This window comes from Populus euphratica, unplaced genomic scaffold (assembly GCF_000495115.2).
Source record: "Populus euphratica unplaced genomic scaffold, PopEup_1.0 scaffold161.1, whole genome shotgun sequence".
NCBI lineage: Eukaryota > Viridiplantae > Streptophyta > Magnoliopsida > Malpighiales > Salicaceae > Populus > Populus euphratica.
In genome coordinates this window covers 96390-110155 of record NW_011500046.1, presented here as the reverse complement: position 1 = coordinate 110155, position 13766 = coordinate 96390, and the positions used below count along the sequence as shown (strand labels likewise).

Below are 13766 nucleotides of genomic sequence, written 5' to 3'. Positions count from 1 at the left end.
GGGGGGGGGGGTTTACAACAGGTTAGGAAGTACAAATCACTACAAACTAAATATTAATCAAGGTCCCTTGCCTGTAAATACCAAGCTTTGATCTATGGTTATGGAGTCTTTTCTTGATCCTTTGTTGGAACCCGAAAAAGACTGTCATTAACCACAAAAATGTCAAACAACCGGTCCTGGATTAGTTTAGAGAAGTTCAAACGCCAGATGCTCTGGAATCCAGGCTGATGGGTTGAGGGGCAAACTGTTGCAGCTTTCACTTTTGCGACATCAGCACCCATGCTCGAGGGGACCTCATGGATCTTTTTGTTTCGAGTAAATGACATTAGTGCACTGCGTATGGGTGTCTCATCCAATGAAACACAATTGCTTTATGTTTTCCAATCATTCTCCCTTTTTTCTGAAACAGTATACTCTTGCATCTTGCTTGGTTCAGTAGATAGCACCCGATCATTATGGCCAAGTGTTTCAACACTAAATCAATCAATGAATCAAGAGATTTTGCACACTATTTGTCTTCTCATTCCATGATCGGCTCCTCCTATTTCATCTCTGATAACCTGAGCTTCTTTTGAGGTGACTTGTAGTGGAAACTACTTCAAAATCTCTGGTATTTTTGTCACTCGAAAATGGCATGGACTCTGCGACTTGACAAGGCAAGAAACTAACTTCGGTTCCACTATTAGTAAAAAGAAATGTCATCTTTTTGCCAGGGTGGAGGTCGTTGTACTGGTACAATATCGTTGAGGCTGGGTTTTTTTTTTATGGTTATCTTGTATCAGGATGAAGTTGATGGCAGTCCCCTGTGAAACAATATAATCAAATATTTTGTGGTTGCCATGTTTTTTCTACTATATATGTATAAATGTTTGTTTGTTTGTTTTTTTTTTTTTTATAGTTATTGACCGAGGTTTCTTCCATTGATAATGGGAGCACATTTTCTAAGCATAATACCAAATTGCAACTGTACTTCTGAATGTGAGTACCTGATAAGGCTGGTTTTTCAGGATCACCTTCTTCTTAAGAAAACCAGGGCTTCCACACTAACAGGGTGAGGGGGTGCGTGTGTGTGACAAACATAAACATCTACGACAACAGGGAAGGGGCGGAAGTACATACATATTATAAACAGCAAAGACAACAGGGAAAGGGACGGAAGTACATGCATATTATAAACAGCAACGACAGCAAGGGAGCAAACTTATTAAAGCCCTCTGCTGATCAATACCAAGCTTTTACCTATGGTCATGGAGTCGCGTGTGTATGACAAACATAAACAGCTACGACAACTGGGAAGGGACGGAAGTGCATACATATTTTAAACAGCAACGACAACAGGGAAAGGGACGGAAGTACATGCATATTATAAACAGCAACGACAGCAAGGCAGCAAACTTATTAAAGCCCTCTGCTGATCAATACCAAGCTTTTACCTATGGTCATGGAGTCATTTTTTTATCCTTCTTTGGCACCCAAACGAGAGTATCACTATCTAGAAAGTGACAAACAGCAGGTCCTGGCTTAATTTTGAGAACTTGAAACGCCATATGGTCTGGACTCCAAGCTGATGTGTTCAGGTGGCAAACCGTTACAGCTTTCACTTTCGTGCCATCAGCACCCACTAATGGAACCTCGTCAACCTCTGTGTCTGCGATTACATGGCAATAGTGCACTGCATAAGGATATCTCATCTTGTGACACACTGCTGCTTTATGATCTCCAATCATTCTCACTGCGGCTGAAACCGTATACTCTTGCTTCTTGCCTGCTTCGGTCGAGAGTACCCGAACATTTTGGCCAAGCCTTTCAACACTAAAATCAATTAATGACTCTAGGGATGTAGCACAATATTTGTCTTCTCCTTCCATGTTAGGCTCCTCGCATCCTCCTATTTCTTCTCTGATAAGCTGAGCCTCTTTTGAGTTGACTTCTAGTTTAAAGTACTTCAAAATCTCTGGTATTTTGTCACTCGAAAATGGTATAGACTCTGCGACTTGACGGGGCAAGAAACTAACCTTGGTTCCACTCTCCGTAAAAAGAACTTTCATTTTTTTACCTGGACGGAGATCGTCGTACTGGTAGAATATCGTTGAGTCAGGGAGGGCAGAGTTTAGGGATTTTTTGTCGCCTCTTTTATACCTACGTATTCTATAGGATCTTAGGATAACAGCAGCACTTACGTTTTCATTGGCGAATTCTCTGGTGATTGAAGGATAATGACCAGGTTGTAGAAGATATCTCAGGGCTTTTGGCAATGGAGTGTTGGGCAACCTTGAGTACCAATACTTCTCAGTAGGTGGAGAAACATCGCTAGGGAGGAAGGTGGCAACTTTCTTTGGTAAAGGGACATTGTCAGCAGCCACAGCCACTGTCGTGTGGGTTACACCGATGGTGTTAGCAGCGGTGGAGCAGGTAATGAAGAGGGAGAGAGTAAGAAAGAAGAGGAGGAGCAGCGCACAAGAATTGGCTAGAGACATTTTTTTTGAAGATAATGAAGAAGTGAGCAAATACTATAACAAGTACGTGCCATCTTGCAAGTTGCTTGGTGGGACAAACAAACAAGGACTTGTGATGTCGTCGCTTGTTCTATGCACCAATAATGTTATAATTATCCTTTACAAATGTGTCTTTAGGCAAGTGAGTAAAAGCGGGAAGAATCAAGCAATTCTGCCGATGGATCCCACCTTTTCTTGGCTTTTCTGCCAAACATAGATTGAAAATGGAAATTTTCCAAAATAATTCATTTGATTTGCATGTTTTGTGTTCTGGCAAGGGAGCTACCAGTACCTAGAAAATAGCGCTAGCAAGGTTTTCAATAGATGATTCAAAGCCTGTTAAGGCAGCTTTTTCTGCCTTTTCAGTATCTTTTTGTGAAGCTAAACGTTGCAAACACAAACAACTGCGACTATAGAGGGGGGGTGACAACAGGTTAGGAAGTACAAAACACTACAAACTAAATATTAATCAAGGTCCCTTGCCTATAAAGACCAAGCTTTGATCTATGGTCATGGAGTCCTTTCTTGATCCTTTGTTGGAACCCGAAAAAGACTGTCAGCAACCACACAAATGTCAAACACCCTGGCCTGGCTTAGTTTAGAGAAGTTCAAGCGCCAGATGCTCTGGAGTCCAAGCTGATGAGTTGAGTGGCAAACTGTTGCAGCTTTCACTTTTGCGCCATCAGCACCTACTAGTGGAAAGTAAATCCCATTAGTGGGTGCTGAAGTCGCACCCACTAGTGTCTTTATAAATGAATAAAGAAAGAAAAGATGCATGTCCCATATAGAATTTAAGAAAGTAAAGCCCTCTGTTCTCTTATCGCTTGAAGCCAAAGAATAAATCATATATATATTATTCCTTAAAAGGTGGTTACAGAAGGCAGGAAAACGAGCTATAATGACAGCTGGTATAACTGTAAAACAGCTATTGCACGTTTCTAGAACTAACATTTATAACAATATAACAGATCAGTAATAATAAATTCAATAATATCAAGTTAGGTAAATTACGTAACAAACTCTTCTAGCCTTGGTTTATCATTCCCTCTCAAGTGAACGGGTTTGGAAACTATACAAAGCTGAGTTTTGAGGAACAAGAAGTTTGAACTGATGAGGTGCTTAGCTAATAGATTTATTGGCTGCTCTTCAGTAATAACAAAATGGAGTTGTATCTTTTCTCTTGTAACTTGATCTCAGATGAAGTGAAGATCGATTTCTATGTGCTTCGTTCTAACATGAAACACAGTTTTTACAGCAAGGGTTGCATCCTATTGAAGATTGTTTCAAGAGCTGTCAAAGAATGAGCTGTTAAGATAAGATTTTTCTGTTTCAATTATTTCTAATTCTAGGAGTTATTTTTATCATGTTAACAGATCACAACATGATTTAATGCTAAAAGTTTGAGTTTGAATATATATATATATTGAAATAAAAGAATGCAATCAGATTATTCATTCAATTTGAAATAAATTCAAATACTTCTCTTCTTTCTATCTTTATTTCTTCTCATAAACATTTTTATTTAAAATACTTTCAATTGTTATCAGAGCAATTTATCTTAAATGTACTTGTAATGGAGATAGAAACAAGTTTCTCTTATATTTCTTCTCGCATTTTTAATGGAGAAAATTATCAACTCTGAGCAATAAAAATAAACATTTATTTAGAGGCTTTGGATCTTTGGGAAACTAAAAAAGAAGGTTATGAAGTTCTTCCTTTACCAAATAATCTAACGGTAATTCAGATAAAAAATCATAAAGAGAGAAAAACAAGAAAATCAAAAGTAAAAGTTTATCTATTTGATGCTGTTTCTACGACAATCTTCACCAGAATTAAGTCTTTTAAATCAGAGAAAGATGTTTGAGATTATTTGAAGATGGAGTATACAGGAGACAAAAGAATTCGTGGCATGCAAAGTCTTAATTTGATAAGAGAATTTGAATTGCAGAAAATGAAGGATTCTGAGACCATTAAAATGTATCCAGACAAATTGCTTGGAATTGTCAATAAGGTAAGGTTACTTGGCACAAATTTCTCTTATTGCAAAATTGCAGAGAAAATTCTAGTAACTCTACCTAAAAAATATGAAGCATCTTTAATCACCTTGGAGAATACAAAGGATTTGTCCGAGATCACCTTGACAGAATTGATAAATGCCTTGCAAGCTTAAAAGTAACAGAGACTTATGAGGCAAGATCATGTTACTGAAGGAGCTTTACAAGCAAAGCATCCCAATTCTGATAAAAAGAAATTCTTTAGAAAAAATCAGGCTTCAAACAGTAGTAAGACTACTGTCAATCAATTCAAGAACAAAGGAAAATTTCTTAAGAGAAACTTTCCACCATATCAACACTGCAACAAGTTAGGTCATCCACTATTAAAGTGTTGGAAGAGACCTGATGCAAAATACAGTAAATGTAATCACACGGGACATGAAGCAATCATCTGTACAACAAAATTTCAAAAACAGGATGAAGATGCTCAAATCGCCAGTCAAGATGATGAAGATCGAATGTTAGTTGCTACATGTTTTTTAGTCTAAACCTCCTTAAACCACTGGCTAATCAACAGAAGGTATATAAATCACATGAATTTTGATAAAAGTCTTTTTAGAACTCTGGAAACTACTGCAGTTGCACAGGTCAGAATTTGAAATGGTGATTGTATAATAGTAAAGGGAAAAGAAACGATTGCTATCACTACTAACTCAGGTACAAAAACTATTTCTGATGTTCTTTATGCACTTGATATAGATCAAAATTTGTTGAGTGTTGGGCAATTAATAGAGAAAGGCATGAGAGTGGTTTTTAAAAAATCAATCTTGCTATATTTTTTATGTTGCTCGACAAAAAATATTGCAAGCCAAGATGAGATGCAAAAGCTTTTTATTTTTACCATTTGAGAAGGAGTACACAACCTTTCCAACAAAATTGAACGATATGGAAATATGACATAAGAGACTGGATCACTATCATCAACAGCGAATGATTAGTATAAAGAAGCATGAAGCTGTAAGAGGAGTGCCTTTATTCACTGATGTGTTGTCAAATTGTAATGTCTGTCAATTTCATAAGCAAAATAGGAAATCGTTTCCAAAATCCACATGGAGGTCTACACAGAAACTTAATTTGATTCATACAGATGTTGCTGGTCCACTTAGCACACCTTCAATAAAAGGCAGTCGATATTACATACTTTTTATTGATGACTTTACTAGAATGTGCTGGAATTTCTTGATGAAATATAAGTCAGAAGCAGTTGGGATTTTTTAGCGATTCAAGAAGAATGTGGAGAATAAGAGTAGTTGAAGAATTCAAACTATTCGGTTAGATAATGGTAAAGAATACACTTCATCAGAACAGTTAGACAATGGTAAAGAATACATTTCATCAGAATTCATTCTCTATTGTGAAGAAGTTGGCATTGAACATCAATTCATCGCTCCTTACACTCCAGAACATAATGGAGTTGGCGAGAGGAGAAATCGATACATTATGAAGATGGTGAGATGCATGTTACATGAAAAAGAATTTGCAAAAGATTTTTTAGGCAAAAGCAGCTAACATATCTGTCTTCCTTCAAAACCAACTTCCAACAAAATTGTTGGAAGAAAGGACACCTTTTAAAGCTTGGCAAAATTACAAACCTTCACTAAGCTTTCCTAAAATCTATGGCAGTATATGTTTTGTTCGTGTTCTGCAGATCAAGAGGGACAAGCTTTATTGGAAGAAAGGACACCTTTTGAAGCTTGGCAAAATTACAAACCTTCTCTAAGCTTTCCTAAAATCTATGGCTGTATATGTTTTGTTTGTGTTCTGCAGATCAAGAGGGACAAGCTTGATAAGAAAGCAATGCCAGGTATCTTTGTTGGTTATATTACTATTTCTAAAGCCTATAAAGTATACCATCCTCAAACTCAGAAGATGGCCATTACTAGGGATGTTTATTTCCATGAAAAAAAAAAACAATGGAACTGGGGAGACTCACAAAGAAATAAGTTGTTTGCAGAACCATTACAGGATGCAGAGCCATTGCAGGATGCAGAGCCATTTGATGATTCACTAGTTAGGGGCACACGATCTCTTGAGGATATCTATTAAAGGAGTAATGTAGCAATCTATAAATCAGAACGTTATGAAGAAGCAAAACAAAACCTAGAATGGCAAAAAGCAATGTAGGAGGAGATATCCATGATTGAGAAGAATTGCACATGGAAACTAGTTGACAAACCACTAGGAAAAAAACGTTATTGGTTTGAAGTGGATATTCAGGACTAAACTGAATGCAGACAACACCATCAACAAGTATAAAGCTAGGTTGGTTGTTAAAGGGTATACTCAGATTTATGGTGTTGATTATTCAAATACGTTTGCCCCCTATAACAAGGATGAACACCATTAGATTCTTATTTGCTGTTGTTGCATAGAGGAACTGGAAAAGTATTCCAGTTAGATATTAAATCAGCCTTCCTAAATGGCATTCTACAAGAAGAAATTTATGTTGAGCAACCAGCTGATTTTGTGATTTAAGGAAAAGAAGACGAAGTTTTTCTACTAAAGAAGACTCTTTATAGGTTGAAACAAGCACTTAGAGCTTTGTATGGTAGAATTGATGACTATTTGACAGGTTTTGGATTCCAGAAAAGTTTATCTAAAGCAACACTTTATATGAAGAGAATCAATGAAGATGTGCTTATAATATCACTCTATGTTGACGATCTCATGCAAGTTTTTGAAATGATTGATCTTGGTTTTATGAGTTTCTTTTTAGGAATGGAAATCATACACAACAAAGAAGAAATATTCAAGGGAAATCCTGAAGAAATTTCATATAGAGAATTGCAAGCCGACAACAATTTTAATGAATCAAAAGGACAAATTTAGTAAAGAAGATGACACTACCAGAGTAGATGAAGAAAAAATCAGAAACTTGATGGGTTGTTTGCTGTATTTAACAGCAACCCGACCTAACATACTTCATGCAACAAGTCTTCTATCACATTTTATGGATTGTCTAAGGGAAATTCATATGAGATAAGCCAAAAGAATTCCGAGATACATTAAAGGAACATACAACTTTGGTATTAAATTTTTGAAGTGATAAGAGTCAAAACTATATGGTTTTTTTTTTACAATAATTGAGGTAGATTCATTGATAACATGAGAAGCACCTCTAGATTCTGTTTTAATATAGGATCTACAATATTTTCATGGTCATCTAAGAAACAAGAAATTACATATTTAAATTCATTGTCGCCACAACTAGTTCATTGCAGCCACAATTGTAGTAAATCAAACATTATGACTTCAGAAGTTATTACAAGATTTATACATGGAAGAAGAAGAAGAAACTGAAATCTCAGTTGACAATCAAGCAATTATAACAATTTCTTATAATCTAGTGTTTAATGAAAAAACAAAACACTTTAACATGAAGCTTTATTTTTTACGAGAGGTGTATAAAACTAGTGATATTAAATTGATTTATTGGACGTTTGAGAGGTGCATAAAACTAGCTTCCCAAAATAAACATTCACCCATCTCTTTTTGTTTAATAAATAAACCTTTGAAAAAATAAGATGGAGGTGACGAGAGTAATATAAAAAATAAAATGAATTCAATTTTATCTTTTTTCAATATGTAAATTCAATTTATTTATCAATGTAATTTAAATTAAATATTACAATTACATTTAATTATACTAGTGAATTGATTTTAAACAATCTACAATTAAATATATTTGTGTTTTTAACCAATTAAATATATTTGTGTTTTTAACCGAATAACTTCAATTGTTAGGTGAAATTCTAATAATAAATTTATTTTTTTAAATATATAAATTCAATTTATTTATCAATGTAATTTAAATTAAATATTATAATTAAATTTAATTATACTAGCGAATTAATTTCAAAGATTAAATGTATTTGTATTTTGAATCAAATAACTTAAATTTTTAGATGAAATTCTAATAATAATTTTATATTAATTTTTAACATCCAAACTCAACTCTTTTAGCCTGAAAGTTGTAAAATGTCATATTATCTTATGTGTTATCAGAAAAATTAAAAATATAATAAAATTCAAATTCAAATAACTTTATTATCAAAATTTTGATATTATATAATAAAAAAACTATTTCTCACCGTATAACTTAAATTATTAACTAAGACTCCCATTATAGTTTTATATTACTAACCGAACCTAATAAAATGTCTAGGGAGAATAATGATAAATATCCGAACTAAATTATAACAAATTCATGTGTAACATACAGAAGCATCCATCATTCCAAGCATAGAAAATAATATTCAAAATAAACCTTTTGTATTCGTCATTGTTCAAGTTTTTTTTACTGAGAACCATCATGATGGAGGCACAAAAGGGAACAGTATATTTATAGGATGGTCCTTGAATATCCACATGCTATAAGTACTTTCCATCTTGCAAGTTGCTTGGTGGGACAAACAAGCAAGGACCTGTCATGTCGTCGCTTGCTCTATGCATCAATAATTATCTTTTACAAATTGTGTCTTTAGGCAGGTGAGTGTATGCGGGAAGAATCAAGCAATTCTGCCGATGGATCCCACCTCTTCTTGGCTTTTCTGCCAAACATAGGTTCAGAAAATGGAAATTTTCCAGAATAATTCATTTGATTTGCACGTTTTGCTTTCTAGTTTGTTGATGATTTGATATGACATAAATTAACGTTGGTTTGAATTTTGAAGTGATTTTAACTTCAATTCATTTTTACAACATAGATAACACTTGGACATGTGATTTTCCCTTCATCTATGATGGCATTTACCTTGAAAAATATGAATGAAAAATGGATCAAGCAGAGAGTTTTATTAGTAAGTAATTCTTTTCTAATACTTTGCTCTCAGAATAGAGATTGTAACTTCTTAAATAACTATTAAATCGAATTTTACAGGATAATAATAATAATCAAAATCCTAATTCGAATAGAAAAATAACATAAAACCTGAGAGTACACAAGATAGGTTCTCAGGGTCTCCTCCGTGAACCCTCAGAAACAAACCCAGTCCTGATGAACAGGAACAAAGGCCAGCTTTGAAGTCCTGTTTTACCCCCTCAATTCATACAAAAGTTGGATCACATGCAAGAAGCACACACATCATCCAAAATGTCCCATCTCTTAGCATTTTAGTTGCTTCACAGCAAAAGCAGAAAAAAAAAAAGCTTATAGACACAGATGGGATAACGCAGCAAGCCAGCAACTGGCAAAGACACAGACGGATGTTATGGTGAAGGAGCTACCAGTACCTAGAAAATAGCACTAGCTAGGTTTTCAATAGATGATTCAAAGCCTGTCAAGGCAGGTTTTTCAGGATCCTTTTGTCAAGCTAAACGTTGCAAACACAAACAACTACGAATATAGATCGGGGGGGAGGGGGTGGGGTGACAACAGGTTAAGAAGTACACATCACTACAAACTAAATATTAATCAAGGTCCCTTGCCTATAAATACCAAGTTTTGATCTATGGTCATGGAGTCTTTTCTTGATCCTTTGTTGGAACCCGGAAAAGACTGTCAGGAACCACGAAAATGTCAAACACCCGGTCCTGGATTAGTTTAGAGAACTTCAAACGCCAGATGCTCTGGAGCCCAAGCTGATGAGTTGAGTGGCAAACTGTTGCAGCTTTCACTTTTGCGCCATCAGCACCCACTAGTGGAAAGTAAGTCCCATTAGTGGGTGCTGATGTCGCACCCACTAGTGTCTTTATAAATGAATGAAGAAAGAAAAGATGTGTATTCCATATAGAATTTGAGAAAGTAAATCTCTCTGTTCTCTTATCGCTTGAAGCCAAAGAATAAATCATATATATATTGTTCCTTAGAAGGTGGTTACAGAAGGCAGGAAAACCTGCTGTAATGACAGCTGCTATAACTGTAAAACAGCTATGACAAGTTTCTAGAGCTAGCAGTTATAACAATATAACAAATCAGTAACAATAAATTCAATAATATCAAGTTAAGTAAATCACGTAACAGACTCTTCTAGTCTCGGTTTATCATCCCCTCTCAAGTGAAAGGGTTTGGCAACTATACAAAGCTGAGTTTTGAGGAACAAAAACCTTGAACTTGTCAGGTGCTTAGTCAATAGATCTGCAGGTTGCTCTTCAGTAATAACAAAATGCAGTTGTATCTTTCCTCTTATAACTTGATCTCAGATAAAGTGAAGATCGATTTCTATGTGTTTCGTTCTAACATGAAATACAAAGTTCTTGCAGCAAGGGTTGCATCCTTTTGGAGATTGCTTCAAGAGCTGTCAAAGATTTTTCTGTTTCTATTATTTTTAATTTTCATGCAACTAATAAGCTATTGTCCTAGTCTCTAGGAGTTAGTTAATATGTTATCAGTTTTGTTTTTCTTAGTTTGAATATATACGTGTAACAATTGCAATGAAAGTATCCAATGAGATTATTCATTTAATTTGAAATAAATTCAAATATAATTTTTGTTGTTTCTTCTCTTCTTCCTATCGCTTCTCTTCTTCCTATCTTTATTTCTTCTTAAATTCAAATATAATTTTTGTTGTCTCTTCTCTTCTTCCTATCTTTATTTCTTCTCATAAATATTTTTATTTTAAATATTTTTAATTAATATCAGAGCAATTTATTTTAAAAGGACCTGTAATGAAGGCAGAAATAAGTTTTTCTTATATTTCTTTTCCCATTTTTAATGAAGAAAATTATCAATTTTGAAGAATAAAAATGGAGACTTATTTGAAGGTTTCGGATCTTTAGGAAGCCGTTGAAAAAGATTATGAAGTTTTTCCTTTACTAAATAATCCAACAGTAACTCAGATAAAAAATCATAACGAGAGAAAAACAAGGAAATCAAAAGCTGTAATGGTCTCTTAAGTTCTGGGTCTTGTAAGGAAGCACCCATTTAGGCCTTGATGACAGTGATGGAGCACTAGACGATGAGGGTTTTGGTTGATCATCCATGGTTAGAGACTCAAAACCTGGAGCGGGTTCAAAAGGACTCAAGAAAAAGCTTCAGTCTTCGGTCTTGAATCCGTCTTTCCTTTTCTCTCTCCCTCTCTAGTGATGAGAACTGAGAACGAAGACTTTTTGCGCTGTCTGATGAATGGGTAAACTACATCTTACTCCTTGTAGTCTGAAAGAATGACTCATTAGTATTTGTAGTTTCATAAATTATACACTAATGCAAAGTTTTTTTAAAGTCAAAGTTATTAAACCTTATTAGCCTACGACCCGGTACAAGGAAAGGAATGTTTTACAGGTTGTATAAGTTAATTTAAATTGATTCAAGTTAATTAAAATAATATAATTTTAATTTTTTAAAGTAAAAACAACATTATTTTATGAAATTTAACGAGAAAAGAAGGATTTTATGAAAAAAAACCAATGAATTAACCAAGGACTGTTTAATTATTTTTATATACTACAGGTTTAATTAATTAGTCTTAATAAACTATAGGGAGTAAGTTGCAATTAAGTCTATGATGAGTAGACTAGATTCTCTTTTAGGACACGGACACGAGTCTCTCTCTCTCTCTCTGTCTAGATTTCGATTAGAGCTTCTTTCTTTCTCTCTCTAGCTGACTGTGTATCTAACTTTTTCCAAAACTGAGATCTAGACAAATTCTCTCGTCTGTCTGAGATACCTTTCCCCCTTTTCTATGGGCTGCTTTGGCTTGTGGTTTGCGATCAAGTGGCCGGAGTCTTTCATTAGTTTAGCAGCAAAACCTCCAACTTGGGCTTTCATTGTCCAGAATTATGAGCAACTTTCATAACTCAAAAAATAATTCTTTTTCTGTTGGAATGATTCATGTTTTTTTTTAATAAAAGATATCTTTGGATTTGATTTCAGTTCATCTTTTTAATCTTATTAAAAATAGAGTATTCAAATTAGAATTATAATTTTAAAACTTGATTTATATAAACTATGAATTCAAATAAAAAAATTAATTCATGTTTTATTTTTAAAAAATATATTGAAACAATCCGTATAAAATAAATTTTGTAATAAAAATCAGCGAATTTTAACATAATTGCATTACAGCACTTCCTTCTCTAGTTTAATATTTTTTTAAAAATCTTATACCAATTCAAATGTCATATTAATTAGATTTAGATGATTCAAGTTTATTCAAAGTTTTTTTATTTTTTTTTAAATAAACGATTCCATACAAAAATAAATTTTGTAAAAAGATATCTGTGAATTTTAACCTGATTAAATTAGACCACTTTCTTCTTTAATTTATTTATTTAAAAAAAAAACTTAAATCAGTTTAAATCTTAAATTTTTGGTTGACTTGTTAAAATTGTTTTGTAACTCTAATTAAAAGTAGAAAATTTATAGTTGATATGAAAAGAACATATCTATTAACTTTTAAATGAATAATAAATTACTCTTTAAGAAACTTTAAAGTTATAAAATAAAGTTTAATTATTAAAACAGAAAAAAGGTAATTATTGTGCATTAATGTTCATCGTAAAAGTTTAACAGTGATGCGTTGGAATTGATAAACAAAAAAATTATATAATTGAAGAGCGATCCAATTTCTTTATACATCTATGGTGTGGTTCTATACCTATTTTCGTTGGGGATCCAAATGATTCGGTAGATGCTGGATGTGTCTCAAGAGAAAACTTACCTGGACAATAAAAAAAATAAAATTGGGTAGAGCTTTGTTGCTATTTTGGAATGGAAAAAACAATAAAGATAAAAAAAATATATGTTTTTTTTTTATATTTTTTGTTTTAAAAATATAAAAAAATTAATTTCAAAACTATTTCAAAAACAAATTTATTTTATCTTATGTTTTTGTTTGTCTTTTTAACAACATGTTTTGGAATTCTCTAAATTCAATTCAATTTAAAGATTTTAATATATATTATTTCTGTTTAGAATCATTTTAAGTGTCAATAATATATTTTAAATGGAATTTAATTTTTAAAAATGATATAAAAATAAATTAGAAATCAACTTTTTTAATTCACTACACCAAAAAGAAGAAATTAACGTTAAAACTAACTTCTCAACATAAATGTTTATCCATCTTTTTTTAAGAGATCTTTGAAATAATAAAATGAAGACGACGAGGATAATATAAAAAATAAAATAAAATAAATTGAATTTTATTTTTTCTAGATGTATAAATTTAATTTATTTATTAATGCTATTTAAATTAAATATTCTAATTAAATTTACTTATATTAGCGAAATGATTTCAAACAATTTATAATTAAATATATTTGTGTTTTTAACCAAATA

At 33.0% G+C, this 13766-nt stretch overlaps 1 protein-coding gene and 1 pseudogene across 1 annotated transcript; both read right to left on the bottom strand.

The window, feature by feature from the left end:
- Positions 1-6: 6 nt before the first annotated feature.
- Positions 7-756, bottom strand: LOC105107485 (dehydration-responsive protein RD22-like; annotated as a pseudogene).
- Positions 757-1087: 331 nt separating this feature from the next.
- Positions 1088-2503, bottom strand: LOC105107448 (dehydration-responsive protein RD22-like). The gene is made up of 2 exons (XM_011001375.1): positions 1423-2503; positions 1088-1228 (listed from the first exon to the last, which is right to left on the bottom strand). The coding sequence occupies exon 1, from the start codon at positions 2475-2477 to the stop codon at positions 1440-1442; it is 1038 nt and encodes a 345-aa protein (XP_010999677.1). The 5' UTR covers positions 2478-2503; the 3' UTR covers positions 1088-1228; positions 1423-1439.
- Between the last annotated feature and the right edge of the window lie 11263 nt (positions 2504-13766).

What these genes read in the sequence shown, in the direction of transcription:
- LOC105107448 (XM_011001375.1), bottom strand. Translation starts at nt 2,477, where the DNA reads ATGTCTCTAGCCAATTCTTGTGCGCTGCTCCTCCTCTTCTTTCTTACT.